Source organism: Myxocyprinus asiaticus, chromosome 42 (genome assembly GCF_019703515.2).
Source record: "Myxocyprinus asiaticus isolate MX2 ecotype Aquarium Trade chromosome 42, UBuf_Myxa_2, whole genome shotgun sequence".
Classification (NCBI taxonomy): domain Eukaryota; kingdom Metazoa; phylum Chordata; class Actinopteri; order Cypriniformes; family Catostomidae; genus Myxocyprinus; species Myxocyprinus asiaticus.
In genome coordinates this window covers 20,065,251-20,081,313 of record NC_059385.1, presented here as the reverse complement: position 1 = coordinate 20,081,313, position 16,063 = coordinate 20,065,251, and the positions used below count along the sequence as shown (strand labels likewise).

Here is a 16,063-nt window from a genome sequence, read left to right as displayed (position 1 = left end):
CATAAATCATGGCACGGCAATAATCAAGGCAGAAGTGTACAGTCAGTGCTGAGGGGAAAAGCTGTATGTGCAAGATTTTTTTTGTTTGTTTATTTTTTTAATCATTGTGGTTCTTTCATTTTCTTGTTGTTATACATATTGAATAGTTATCATTTATTAATAAATTGATTGTGGCATTTGTTATGATTAGCATTCGTTTTGTTAATCATCTGTTTCTTAGGATTTCAGTGTATCTGAATTCTGAATCAATCTTAAAACCAGGTAAACCTTAAATGTCAGGTAAATGCAATAAAATAATGTAATGACAATACTAACCAAGCTTTTCTTCTCTTCTCTTCTCTTTTTTTTTTTTGGCACATCCCACCTCCGTTTTCTGGCTTTCACCAACAAAGGTAAGAGCAAATTTAGTTTTCTGTATTTTAGCATATATTGACTTAGCATGTAATTTATGAATATTTTCAGTGTGTGTATATACTGTATATAACACATATCCCCAATAGCAGGGCATGTTGTCACACTATATGGGCTAAGTTGTCACAGTGGAACCTGCCAATAAGCCATCACAACCACCAAAAAAATCTATACCTATTTTTTAACCCATGCCTTTGCTAAGCAGGCTATTTAGGCTTTTCAGCTAAATTACAAAATAAAAAATAAAACAAGTATGAGGTACAAAGCGATTCATAAAACAACAAAATGAAAAAGGTTACATACAAAAATATCAAAATGTTGTTTTGACCATTAAATTTACCACACATGTGACAACCTGCCCATATTAAAATGTGACAACATGCCTCAGCCTGACATTCATAAAAATCAACATTGTTCTGAGAACACATTTAAACCTTTCTGTAAAAATCTGCCTTCATAATATAGTTGACCCTTACCTGAATGTCTGCCAGTGTGGTTAGATTATGTTCACTAGTTTGCCCAAGAACACTAACAAAAATACATAAGTGTAAATTTACTTTGAAAGGTGGAATTCACAAAAATTACTCTACTTTAAGGGGGTGTTGAGTTATATGTTTGAAACCAAATACTAAGCTTCTGCTGAGAAAACACACATTTTCACATTTGGACTTTTCTCATTTTCAAAGGGAGAAATATTTCTTTGGGACTAACCAGTAGCCACTTCTTCTAGATGTCATCCATTTGCTCAACATGTTAAGGTGACTTATAGTATTTTCACATTACCAAAATACCAACACCCTTAACAGATTTGAATGATAAATAATGTGCAAACTGGAAACTATCAGTGCACAAAATAAATAAATAAATAAATAAATAACATTATCAAAACAAAACGTGGTTGTCACAGAAACAGAAGAACATAATTCTCTGGTCAACAATAAAGTCAATTAATGTTCACATTCATTTTGGTGCTTCATTAATGCCTTTGTATATAATTAATGGTTTATAGTGACAAAGCAAAAACTGGAAAAAAAAGATGCAATAAATAAACAAACACTTCAAAACCTCTTTCCCAAAAACAGCGGATTTAAAAAGCAAATTTCCAGGTAAGTGCACGGCTTACAGGTCAGGACATTTGTTCAAATTTTTTTTGTGGGGAAACACTTCACCTTCTTTTCAGCCATTTCTAACTGACATTAAGATCATTTTTAGAAGACTTTTTGGAGCTGCAGTATACTTGACAGTAAGTATTTTAGCAGCAGAAATGAAAATTATGGAAATATACAGTATCTCACTCGAGTTATGCGAACACATAAGTGTATCTTCTGGAACTGGCCGCCTGTGTGGCGCTGTTCACCCATGTGGTGCTGAAACGCTCACTTCATGCTGCAGCAGCTTGTCTGTTTGCTGTCTCTACCACAGCTCGTGGTTAGGTCTTTTGTTGCAAGAGGATCATATAGAAATGTACGGTTACAAAGGGCACTTTAAGGTCATATTAATAGGGAGTGAATTCTTTTGCATTGCCATTAACACAATTTCGGCTTTTTTTTTTTTTTTTTTTTTTTTTAAATGAGACTGAATATCGCATTGATCATATCAAACTATAGAATTGTCTTGAGCTTCCAGCAATAATCTCCACACACAAACTGCAGTGCACACACCGCATGCGAACACATGAATGCAGCTGCTGGAACTGGCCGCCTGTGAGGCGCTGTTCACCCGCGTGGTGCTGAAACGCTCTTCACGTTGCAGCTGCAGCTCTTCTATTTGCTCTCTCCCCTCTGCTCATGTTTGGGTCCTTTGTTGCAGTAGGATCATACAGTATTTTACGGATACAAAGGGCACTTTAAGGGCATATCAATAGGGAGTGAATGCTTTTGCATTTTCACGTTTAGAAACATTAACACATTTACGGCTTTTTAAAAATGAGACTGGATATCGCATTGATCATATTAAAATGAAGAATTATCTTGAGCCTCCAGCAATAACCTCCACACACAAACCTCAATTGACACACCATTCAAAACGATGCGCAGGTACTGCTGCGCTTCTCTCTGTCACCACATGACGGCACATGTTCGGATTTTATTTTATTTATTTATTGGATTCATGAAGAACATGAAATGGTGCAAAACATTATTGTGAGAGCTAAAAGTAAAAATTATTTTATTACAACAACAACAATAATGATAATAACAAATCATATTATATTTTATAAAAAAAAATATAATAATAACATATAATGGTAACAATTATTATTATTATTATTATTATTATTATTATTATTATTATATTTAGCTTTATGCGTCTAGATGGGTGCTCTGAATCTCTTTGTGTTTGTGGGCCTGACTCTTACTACCCCTTTAAGAGATTTATGGAACTTGATTGGTTGAAAAGAGATGTACAGTCTACCAATGAGGTACAGACTTGGACAAAGAGATCCACTCCCTCCCATTGCTGTGGCATCTTGTTGAGCTTAGAGCATAGAGAACGCGTGAATTACACATTTTAATGAAACGGACCCATGACACTAAATGGAAAAATGCCATCAATATATCGTTTGGGATTATGCAGCTGTTGTAAATATTTTGAAACCATAAGAAACTTCGGATAAAACGTCAATAGCTGGAAACCAGAGATGGAATCGTTATTCTTTCTGAAGAGAAATTGGTGGCGCTGCGTCTTCATTCTTTTTTGGAGTACAATAGAAGCACAGATTCGCTACGCAATACCAGAAGAGCTAAGGGAAGGATCTGTGGTCGGAAATATCGCTAAAGACCTCAGTTTGGATGTATCTAAAATTGTAGATCGTAAACTACAAATAGCATCTGAGACTGGTAAGCAGTATTTCACTGTGGATGTGGAAAAGGGCGACCTTATTGTGAATGGGAGAATAGATAGAGAAGGTTTATGTGGCTATAATGTCCCGTGTGTTTTGCCTCTTCAAGCCGTTTTAGAAAATCCTCTGCAGATGCATCGAGTTGAGATTGAAATACAAGATATTAATGACAACTCGCCCAGTTTTAAATCTAATGAGCGCATTCTAAATATTCCAGAATCTATTAATTCTGGCGCTAAATTCCTCTTGGAGAGCGCTATTGACTCAGACGTACAGTCAAATTCTTTAAAAGCATACAATCTGAGCATTAATGAAAATTTTGGTTTAAATGTGAAAACTCAGGATGGCGTCAAAATTCCAGAACTATTACTGAAACAACCTCTTGATCGAGAAAAACAGGCTATTCACAAGTTAATTTTAACGGCGGCTGACGGAGGAAATCCAGTGCGCACTGGCACATGTGAAATCACAGTTGTGGTTTTGGATATAAATGACAATGCTCCTGAATTTGAAAAACCCTTCTATGAAACTACTGTTGATGAAAACGAATTACTACATAAAGAATTGGTAAGAGTCAAGGCTATAGATTTGGATGATGGATTAAATGGGGAAATTGAGTATTTCTTTGCAGACCAAACATCAGATACAGCATTGTTTAATATTAATCAACAAACAGGTGCCATTACAGTTCAAGAAGAATTGGACCATGAAAAAGCTAACTTGCATAAATTTGATATAATTGCAAAGGACAAAGGGAATCCTCAAATGGAGGGCCACTGCAGCGTTAAGATAAAGGTTAATGACGTAAATGACAACGCACCTGACATAATTATTACCTCTCTCTCAAGTCCAATTCCTGAAAATTCACTTAATGGCACAGTAGTTTCGTTAATTAGTACAAAAGATGCAGATTTAGGAGAGAACGGGAAAGTGAAGCTTACGTTGGCCCCTGGCCCACCGTTTAGACTGAGCACTACAGTTTCCAATCATTACGCATTGGTTACAAATGGTCCCCTTGACAGAGAGACGTTTTTCGAGTATAAAATTGAATTAAATGCAGTCGATTCAGGCTCGCCCCCGCTTTCCAGTAGTAAAATAGTCACAATCGGCATTTCAGACGTAAATGACAACCCTCCATTGTTCTCTGACAAGTCTTATACAGTTTATGCTAAAGAAAACAGCGGTCATGATTCAATATTGTGCTCAGTGTCCGCCCATGACCCAGACTTGGGCGAAAATGCCAAAATCTCTTACACCATTTTGGACTCAAAAGTTCAAGACATGTCTGTCTCCTCTTTTATCTATATTAACTCATATAACGGAAGTATATTTAGCATGCAATCCTTTGACTATGAGAAAATCAAAGTGTTTCAGATCTATGTGCAGGCTAAAGACCATGGCTCTCCATCTCTAAGTAGCAACGCCACTGTCCATGTGTTTATTCTGGACCAGAACGATAATGTCCCCACTGTCATTTACCCATCCTCAGTCACAGGATCAGTCTCTCATCAGAGGATGCCCCGATCTGCTAAAGCAGGACATCTCGTTACCAAGGTAACAGCAGTGGACGCTGATTCGGGTCACAATGCCTGGCTATTCTACAGGGTCGCGGAGGCCACGGACGCGTCTCTGTTCAGTGTGAATTTACATACTGGAGAGGTGAGGACTAAACGCTCTGTTTCAGAGCAGGATGATTCTTCTCAGAGACTGATGATTGAAATAAAGGATAACGGAGACCCAGTTCAGTCCACCACAGTCACAGTGGAAATACTAATAGACGACGGGTTTCATGAGCCCATCTCAGACTTTCGTAAGATTATCGAAAGACCCGAAGGCGACAAGAAAACCGGCAAAATCACATTATATTTGATAATCTCTTTGGCTTCTGTGTCCTTGTTGTGTCTGATGACATTTTTCATCTTACTGGTGAAATGTGCGCGAGACATTAGGGGCAGCTCAAGCTGCTGTAACAAGCAAAATGATTCTGGATATAAGAATCCCAACAGAAACCTTCAGATCCAGCTCAACTCTGATGGGCCCATTAAGTATGTGGAGGTTCTGGGAGGAGATATGATGTCTCAGAGTCAGTCTTTTGGGTCCTATCTCTCTCCAATGTCAGAATTCAGTGATCTCACACTTGTTAAGCCCGGCAGCACCACAAACTTTACAGACACGCTAAACGTGCTTGATGCGTCATTACCAGACAGCGCGTGGACATTCGAGAGCCAACAGGTGAGCGCTTCTGATTTTAATATCATAATTGACATTGCTGATGTCAGTATGCAGATGATCTAATAGTGCTATATACACTTAAAAAAATATTTTAGCCTATTTTTCTTTTTTCTTTTTTTTTTTTTTAAGATTTACGCATTTCAATTTCATAACAAATTTCAAATTGAATTCTGTAACCTAATCTTTAATAAAACTTTATTAATAATACAAAACATTTATTTTTAATTTTATTTATTACTCAATTTAATTTGAAGGGAATTTCTAATACAATTGAAATGCATAAATAATAAAATTACTTTTGAGTGTAACATGAATCATTCCAATACAGTTTACTACAAAGTATTGCACATTCAGTTTTATTTTACTTTAAAATGAAACTGTGAGTGTCTGTTATACGTATGGGCATTGCAATTATTAAAAAGAACATTATTTTTAAGAATACCGAAATATGTCTTGCCGTTTAACGTTTTTTTAATTGGTTTCGAAGCTCAATGTAACATGAGCTGTAAGTGAATGGTATATTTACAGAATGGGCGTTGAGCTTGGCCCTGCTCTGTTTCTTTAAGGCATGACTGGAGAGCGCTTAACCAATAGCGTGGTCGATCTGTAAAAAAGGGATCTACTCCCTCCCCCAGACATACTGCTGAAAACCATAATGCACAGACCTGAGACACAATGCACTGCACTCGCTGCAACATTTTCAACAATGGAATATAATTTGTAGTCCTATACATTTTAAGATGTTAAATTCATTTGTTTGTGGGCGATTACTTACATAGGATGAATGTCTGGATACTGGAATTACCGATAACTTGTCGTTCGTGGAAATGAGGACGCAAATACAAAGAAGGATTCTGTTCTGCCAGGCGGTATGGCTGTTCTTTTGCGCTGTCTTTTGGAGAAATACAGACGCGCAGCTTCGTTATACAATACCGGAGGAGCTGAAAGAGGGATCTATTGTTGGAAATGTAGCTAAAGATCTCGGTTTGGATGTATCTGAAATATTAAATCGTAAATTACGGATAGCATCTGAGTCTGGTAAGCAGTATTTTAGTTTGAATTTGCGAAATGGCGAGCTGCTTGTGAATGAAGTCCTAGACAGGGAAAACCTGTGCGGACAAAGCAAGAGATGTTTGTTACCACTACAAGTCATAATCGAGGATCCACTCCAGTTTTACCGCGTTGAGGTGGACATCCAAGATATTAATGACAACTCTCCAATTTTTCTTTCGGAAAGAAACATGATTGAGGTGCCAGAATCAACGCAAACTGGAGCGAGGTTTCGTTTGGAACCTGCTCAGGATCCTGACGCTGGATCAAACTCATTACGCACATATGCTATTAATAAAAATGAGCATTTCGTTTTGAACATAAAAAACAATAAAGACGGAACAAAAGTCCCAGAAATTGTTTTAGAGAAAGCTGTCGACAGAGAGAAACAGTCTGTGCACCATCTAATCTTGACAGGTATTGATGGGGGTGATCCAGCGAGGTCAGGTACAACCCAGATCACTGTAAATATTCTTGATGCAAATGATAATGCCCCTATATTTGAACAGGAGTTATATGAGATTAAAGTGATGGAGAGTACAGTCCCAGGTACAATGATACTTACTGTAAAAGCAATTGACCTGGATGACGGCGTAAACAGTGAGGTTGAGTATTCATTTGGGGCGCATACACCTGAATTAATACAAAATTTGTTTTCTATTAATCAAGAGAAAGGCGAATTAGTCGTATCCAAGCACATTGATTACGAAATCAGCACTTCCTATAAATTTGACATACGTGCAAGAGACAAAGGACCATTAGCAATGGAGAGTCATTGCAGAATTCAAGTAGCTGTTCTAGATGTGAACGATAACGCTCCAGAAATCACCATCACCTCCTCTCCAAAACCTGTGCGAGAAGATGCGCCCGCTGGGACCATGGTAGCGTTAATAAATGTTAAAGATTTGGATTCAGGAGTAAATGGAAACGTAACACTTGACATGTCACCGGGCACCCCTTTTACATTAAAGCCAACGTTTTCAAACCATTACGCACTCGTTACAAATGAATACTTAAATCGAGAAGAGTTTCCTAGATACAATATTGAGCTCAAAGCGTCAGACTCTGGAACACCTAAACTACAATCGAGTAAGTTTATTACAGTAAATATACTGGATGTAAATGATAATCCTCCCGTTTTTTCTGAACCTGTATATACGGTTTATATAGAAGAAAATAGCGCCCCGGGATCAATTTTAGCATCAGTGACAGCATCAGATTTAGATACGGGAGAAAATGCCAAAATTGTCTATTCAGTTCTGGACACTAATACTCGAGACATACCAGTCTCCTCTTATGTATATGTAAACTCAGAAAATGGTAGTATATTTAGCATGCACTCTTTTGACTATGAGAAAATTAAGGTGTTTCACATTATCGTTCATGCTAAAGACCATGGCTCCCCACCTCTTGGTAGCAACGCCACTGTTCATGTGTTTATTATGGACCAAAACGATAACGTCCCCGCTGTTATTTATCCTTCCTCAATTACGGGGTCTGTGTCTCATCAGAGGATGCCCCGTTCTGCTAAAGCAGGACATCTGGTTACAAAGGTAACAGCAGTGGACGCTGATTCGGGTCACAATGCCTGGCTATTCTACAGGCTCGCGGAGGCCACGGACGCGTCTCTGTTCGGTGTGAATTTGCATACTGGAGAGGTGAGGACTAAACGCTTTGTTTCAGAGCAGGATGACTCTTCTCAGAGACTGATTATTGAAATAAAGGATAATGGAGATCCAGAGCAATCCACCACAGTCTCAGTGGATATACTGATAGAGGATGGGTTTCATGAGCCCATCTCGGAATTTAGTATGAAAACGTCCGAGAACAATAAGAAAAGCGGCAAAATCACTTTGTATTTGATCATTTCTTTGGGCACAGTGTCAGTTTTGTCTCTGTTGACATTGTTCACGTTGATTGTCAAATGCGTTAGAAACAGCATTGGCAGATCAAGTTGCTGTGTCAGGCGAACCGATTCTGGATACACGAACCCCAACAGAAACCTTCAGATCCAGCTCAACACTGACGGGCCCATTAAGTATGTGGAGGTTCTGGGAGGAGATATGATGTCTCAGAGTCAGTCTTTTGGGTCCTATCTCTCTCCACTGTCAGAATTCAGTGATTTGACCCTCGTTAAGCCCAGCAGCACCACAAACTTTACAGACACGCTAAACGTGCTTGATGCGTCATTAGCAGACAGCGCGTGGACATTCGAGAGCCAACAGGTAAGTGTTCTGAAATATTGTAAGTTCGTATATAACTTTTGTACAACTTTCCTGGATTTTTACTCTCATCTGGGGGGACAAAATCACACGATTACGCACTTTATAAACTTCAGAGAGTTTTCTGTATAATAGTTTTAATTCCTATTTTGTTTTAAAAATATGAAACTTTTTGGACACGGAACTATGATATCTTAAGTTGTTATCGGTGTGACTTTGTTTCCTTCCAGGCTGTGTTGGTATTTTGACCTTAGATTATGCCTTGTATTTTCCTTATTTTGCTGGTGTGCTTGAGTTATATTTGTATTGAGTCAACAGTTTGTAATGTGGCCAAGCTCACCACCGAAATTGTTTTTGTGCTGAGTTACGTGTTGCTGAATTGGTAAGAGGGTTGTTGTGGAAATGTTTCTTATATGTTAGCGATTGTGTGTTTAACTTCATTAAAATCTATCATTGTGAAGGAATACCCCTTGATCCTGTTGCATGCCTGATAACCTGTCCAATATGGTGGTGCTGAACTGTTCTTGCTCACTTTCTTTCATCTCACACTCACTGTTTTACCTCTCAGATGATGTAACATTGTTATTTTCCGTCATACAGTTTGTTAGTCAACCAGAACCATTATCTACTAAATCAAGATATGCTGCATTTTGATAATATACTGATTGGTTCTCACCGAATGCGATTGTGCACTGTTATAAACATCTAAATTATTGCTTAATATAAGAATGCTTCTAAGGGCATAATACAAGCATACAAGTAAAGCAGTGGAGACTGTCTCTTTAAATGCATAGCTCTGCTTGTTTCAAGCCAGTGCTCGGTCATCAGCCAATAGAATGCTGACTGGAACAAAGAGATCCACTCCCACCCCTTCAGTTTCATTCTACCATTATTATCTAAAGGGGGGCTTCACCCGAGCTCATCGGCTAAACTAAAATCTAGATGCGAACAAATAAGATTTCTTTTTAATTATTTGAAATGTATTACGACTCAAACTCTCTTATATTCAATCGAAGTTACAGGACATGGAGACTATGAGGGATATGCAACGAAAATGGAGAATTACATTGCTGTTTCAATGCCTTGCTTGGAATATAATAAATGCACAGATTCGCTACACCATTCCAGAGGAACTAAATAAGGGCTCCGTGGTCGGAAACATAGCCAGAGATCTTGATTTGGAGATTTTTGAGGTTTCTGAACGAAACTTACAAATTGCAACCGAGTCTGGTAAGCAGTATTTTAGTGTGGATTTAGGAAAGGGTGATCTAGTCATCATTGACAGAATAGATAGAGAGGTTTTGTGTGCTCAAAGCGCGATTTGCCTTCTACCTCTTGAAGCAATCGTTGAAAATCCCTTGCAGCTATATCGTGTAGAAATTGAGGTGCAGGATATTAATGATAATTCCCCCGTTTTTCAGAACCATAAACACGTTATAAACGTAGCCGAGTCAACTTTACCCGGCGCGAGATTTCGCTTAGAGTCCGCACAAGACGCTGATGCTGGCTCCAATTCGTTGCACAGTTACACGCTGAGTAAAAACGAATATTTTGTATTAGATATAAGAACATCAAAAGATGGCACGCAAGTTCCAGAATTATTACTGGAAAGGCCTTTGGATAGAGAAAAACAGTCCACGCTTAATCTTTTGCTGACTGCCTTAGATGGCGGGAAACCTGCTAAATCAGGAATTGCAGAGATCAGTGTTGTTATTTTAGACAACAATGATAATTCGCCTGTTTTTGAAAATACTTTATATGACACGCAGCTAGCAGAGAACACGTTGCCAGGAGCGGTGGTTTTAACAGTAAAAGCAGTGGACCTAGATGAGGGTTTTAATAATGAAATAAATTATTCCTTTGGACCTCACACAACAGATAAGGTGAACAAACTGTTTTCTATTGACCCAGTCACTGGTGAAGTCAGAGTTAAAAGTGAAATAGATTATGAGACCGACAAATCCTTTGATTTTGATATTGTCGCCAGAGACAAAGGCTCTCCGCCGATGGAGGGGCTCTGTAGTGTCCACGTAGACATTTTAGATATGAATGATAATACACCAGAGATTATTCTGAAATCATCACCCAGTCCTGTACGAGAGGACGCCCCAGGTGGAACGGTTGTGGCTCTGATACGCGCAAAAGACTTAGATACAGGCGACAATGGAAAAGTTGTTTTATCCCTGTCACCAGGAGTGCCATTTAGTTTGAATCCTTCGATTTCCAACCATTACACGTTAATTACTAACAAAACGCTTGATCGAGAAATGCAACCTTTTTATACTATTGACGTAATTGCATCCGATTTGGGAACACCACGACTTACATCGAAAAAGGAGATAATTGTCAATATTTTAGATGTAAATGACAACCCCCCAGTTTTCTCCCAGGCTTTATACACAGTTTATATTAAAGAGAACAACTCCCCTGGATCAGTATTAAACACAGTCGTTGCTTCTGATCTCGATCTCGACGAAAATGCAAAAATTGCTTATTCAGTTGTAGAGTCTAAGATTCAGGACACACCTGCATCTTCTTTTGTTTACATTAACCCTGACAATGGCAGCATATTTAGTACGCATTCTTTTGACTATGAAACAATGAAGGTGTTCAAGATCCAAGTTCAGGCTAAAGACCATGGCTCTCCATCTCTGAGTAGCAACGCCACTGTTCATGTGTTTATCCTGGACCACAACGATAATGCCCCGGTTGTTATTTATCCCTCCGCACTGATGGGGTCTGTCTCTCATCAGAGGATATCTCGTTCTGCTAAAGCAGGACATCTTGTTACAAAGGTAACAGCAGTGGACGCTGATTCGGGTCATAACGCCTGGATTTCCTACAGGCTCTCGGAGGCCACGGACGCGTCTCTGTTCAGTGTGAATTTACATACTGGAGAGGTGAGGACTAAACGCTCTGTTTCAGAGCAGGATGACTCTTCTCAGAGACTGATTATTGAAATAAAAGATAATGGAGATCCAGTTCAGTCCACCACTGTCACAGTGGAAATACTAATAGAGGACGGATTTCATGAGCCCATCTCGGACTACAGTAAGATAAGACCGGATGTCGACAAGAAAACCGGCAAAATCACTTTATATCTGACAATCTCTTTGGCTTCTGTCTCCTTGTTGTGTCTGATGACATTTTTCATCTTACTGGTGAAATGTGCGCGAGACAGTAGGGGCAGCTCGAGCTGCTGTATCAGGAGGACCAATTCTGGATATAAGAATCCCAACAGAAACCTTCAGATCCAGCTCAACTCTGACGGGCCCATTAAGTATGTGGAGGTTCTGGGAGGAGAAATTATGTCTCAGAGTCAGTCTTTTGGGTCCTATCTCTCTCCAATGTCAGAATTCAGTGATCTCACACTTGTTAATCCCAGCAGCACCACAAACTTTACAGACACGCTAAACGTGCTTGATGCGTCATTACCAGACAGCGCGTGGACATTCGAGAGCCAACAGGTAAAAACAGACTTTTGCTGTCTTTGGAGGTTTAATTTACATTGTATTTGAACCACATTGTCACAATTACAGTTTTTCTGTCCCACGAGTTTACAGGTCCTTTATTTTTATTTCTATTTTTTTATTTCTACACACAGCCTAAAAACAATCGCGTCTCATGTAAAAAAAAAAAAATAATAAAATAAAAAAAAAAAAACAAAAAAAAAAAAAAAAAGAAATTGTTGAGCAATTCATTGAGCAAATTTCAGCACCACCGCTTTGAACAGCGACAAGATCATAACGCTCAAGAAATCTATAGTAACACTTTGTTTTGAACTCAGCATTGGAGGAGGTTTGTTAATTAGGATAGCTAGTTAAAAGTGTGTTCATATCAATCGTCTTAAGTTAGACTCCAAAACGCAGGCATGGTCTCATATAATTAAGTTGTCATAGCTTACTGTTTTGTTTTTTTAGATGGATTTTTTTTTTTTTGTATTTTTTATTTATTTTTTTTATTTATTTTTTTTTGCATCATATATTAGGCCTACATCTTTAACCGAAAAAAGAGATTCACTAACATTTCATTTACAGTGTAAACATGCAAGAACACACATGCAATTTATAAAGTTGATTTTTTCTTGACGAAAAGTCCTTATTTTGTCTGTGGAACGCATTCGTATGAATTATGTATAACTTTATACAGTTTGTTGGCTTGTAACTATACACAACTGGCCTTTTCAGGAAAAAAGAAAAAAGAGTATTTACGCCTTTAAGAGAGACTCTGTCGTCCATTGGACAACCGGGCACTGAGCCCAGTGCCAATGATATGCGGGTCTGCACAAAGAGATCTACTCCCTCCCTCAGTAGGGCAGCACTATAATGACTGATAAGAGCTGTAGAGGAGAATACACACGCGGTTATGAAGCTGATCACCACAAAACCGACCACCGGATCAGACTGGATTTACAATCTTAAAATAATGAGACAAATTTCGTTTATCTCGGAATTCAAGCAATTCCTTAATTGTTGGAAAGGTTAAAATTACTGGGGAAATGAGAAGCATCCGGGCGTGGAAACGGACAGCAATTTGGCTGTTTGTTTTATCTGTATTATTGAACATAGTTGGAGCTCAGATTCGCTACACAATACCAGAGGAACTAAAGGAAGGATCTGTTGTTGGAAATGTTGCAAAGGACATTGGTCTGGACATTTCAGACATCGCTAATCGTAAGTTACGGATAGCCTCTGATTCAAGTTCGCAGTATTTCAGTGTGGATACAAGAAATGGTGAGCTTGTAGTCAATGGTAAAATAGACAGAGAGGCGCTCTGTGGACAAAGCAGCAGTTGTCTGATGCCATTACAAATTGTTGTAGAAAATCCATTACAGCTACATCGTGTTGATATAGAAATACAGGATATAAACGACAATGCACCGAATTTCCACACAAAAGACAGCATTTTGAAAATAGCTGAATCGGTAACTCCGGGTGCACGTTTTCCCTTCGAAAGTGCCGAAGATTTAGATGTAGGTAGCAACAGTGTCAGTTCTTATTCTTTGAGTAATAACGCATTTTTCCGTTTAAATGTAAAGACTCTCGAAGATGGTAAGAAAATTCCAGAGCTGATTGTTGATAAACCACTTGATCGAGAGAAACTGTCTGTGCACAAGCTTATTTTAACAGCATTAGACGGTGGTAATCCAGTGAAATCAGGAACTATTTTGATACAGGTAATTATTCAGGATACTAATGATAATGAGCCTAAATTTGAACAACCGCAGTATAAAGCGTCTGTGCCGGAGAGTAGTCAATTTGGTTCAAATGTCTTAACCGTAAAAGCCACTGACTTAGATGAAGGTCCCAATGGTGAAATACAGTATTTTTTCGGTGCACGTACACCAGATCCCGTGAGGAAATCTTTCAACATCAACGCTGAAACGGGAGAAATTACAGTGATTGGAAAGCTGGATTTCGAGTTAACAAAATTATACACGTTTGATGTCTGCGCAAAAGACAAAGGGAGCCCAGAGCAGGAGGGCCATTCCTCAGTGCAGCTGCACATCATTGATGAGAATGACAATATTCCCGAAATTATTTTGACATCTTTACCCAGCCCAGTGTCAGAGAATGCATCAGTTGGTACTGTTGTGGCTCTAATCAATGTAAAAGACTTGGACTCTGGTAACAATGGCAAAGTAAATCTTAACATCTCTGGTCGTGGTCCTTTTAAACTAAAACCAGCATTTGATAATCACTATTCTTTGGTTACTGACTCTCTCTTGGACCGTGAAGTCAATGCAGAATATGATGTAGAATTAGTAGCTGCAGACTCTGGTGTACCATCATTAAAAACTACGAAAACTGTAAATGTGAAAGTGCTAGATGTTAATGACAACCCTCCTGTATTCTCACAATCCTCTTACATTGTGTACATGAAGGAAAATAGCCCGCCAGGTGCTTCGTTATTTTCTGTATCTGCGTCTGATACTGATCAAGATAAGAACGCTAAACTCACATACTCAATTATGGATTTAAGTTCAAATCACATTCCAGCATCATCATATTTTTATATAAATTCTGAGAATGGAACCATTTACAGCATGAGCTCATTTGATTATGAGAAAATGAAACTGTTCAGTGTTGTAGTTCAGGCTAAAGACCATGGCTCTCCATCTCTGAGTAGCAACGTCACTGTTCATGTGTTTATTCTGGACCAGAACGATAATGCCCCGGTTGTTATTTACCCCTCCACATCCATGGGGTCTATTTCTCATCAGAGGATGCCCCGATCTGCTAAATCAGGACATCTTGTTACAAAGGTAACAGCAGTGGACGCTGATTCGGGTCATAATGCCTGGCTATTCTACAGGCTCGCGGAGGCCACGGACGCGTCTCTGTTCAGTGTGAATTTACATACTGGAGAGGTGAGGACTAAACGCTCCGTTTCAGAGCAGGATGACTCTTCTCAGAGACTGATTTTTGAAATAAAGGATAACGGAGACCCAGTTCAGTCCACCACAGTCACAGTGGAAATACTAATAGACGACGGGTTTCATGAGCCCATCTCAGACTTTCGTAAGATTATCGAAAGACCCGAAGGCGACAAGAAAACCGGCAAAATCACATTATATTTGATAATCTCTTTGGCTTCTGTGTCCTTGTTGTGTCTGATGACATTTTTCATCTTACTGGTGAAATGTGCGCGAGATATTAGGGGCAGCTCAAGCTGCTGTAACAAGCAAAATGATTCTGGATATAAGAATCCCAACAGAAACCTTCAGATCCAGCTCAACTCTGATGGGCCCATTAAGTATGTGGAGGTTCTGGGAGGAGATATGATGTCTCAGAGTCAGTCTTTTGGGTCCTATCTCTCTCCAATGTCAGAATTCAGTGATCTCACACTTGTTAAGCCCAGCAGCACCACAAACTTTACAGACATGCTAAACGTGCTTGATGCGTCATTACCAGACAGCGCGTGGACATTCGAGAGCCAACAGGTGAGACACAGAAAATTATCTAATGAAATCAATATAAATAGAGAATGTAATGTGTGATAACTTTATTTTCGAGATTGAATCATTTTAAGAAATGTTGTCGCCTCGGAAGTTTTCATTTATTTTGTGGTAGATAACTGTTTGAAACGTTTTATGTAGGTTTGTACACTTTACTAAGTGTATGTATGTGAGCGTGTGTGAGTGGGCGGATTTGGGTGGTTTAGGAGGACATTTTTTTTAGGTTACAAACTGGTAATTACAAGGGTATTATGCTATAAATGTGGTTTATTAAGACATTTCTAGTGTCCCCATAATTCAAATCGCTTAAAAAACATAATAAACGATGTTTGTATTTATTTATTTTTATAA

The 16,063-nt window shown here is 38.7% G+C and overlaps 1 protein-coding gene across 13 annotated transcripts in view; it reads left to right on the top strand.

Annotated features, from left to right (window-relative positions):
• LOC127433010 (protocadherin gamma-C5-like) overlaps nucleotides 1-16,063 on the top strand; it is a 51,608-nt gene that overhangs the window by 9,371 nt on the left and 26,174 nt on the right. For 2 of the 13 annotated variants that reach the window (XM_051684607.1, XM_051684601.1), the window contains exon 1: nucleotides 2,911-5,482. The exons of 4 other annotated variants lie outside the window; for them this stretch is intronic. In XM_051684607.1, coding sequence (XP_051540567.1) covers nucleotides 3,050-5,482 — 2,433 coding nt within the window. In that variant the 5' untranslated portion in view covers nucleotides 2,911-3,049. Of the gene's footprint in view, nucleotides 1-2,910; nucleotides 5,483-6,162; nucleotides 8,758-9,674; nucleotides 12,222-12,953; nucleotides 15,698-16,063 lie in introns of those variants that run through there. 7 more of the 13 variants (XM_051684602.1, XM_051684595.1, XM_051684598.1 and 4 more) reach the window with 6 other exon arrangements.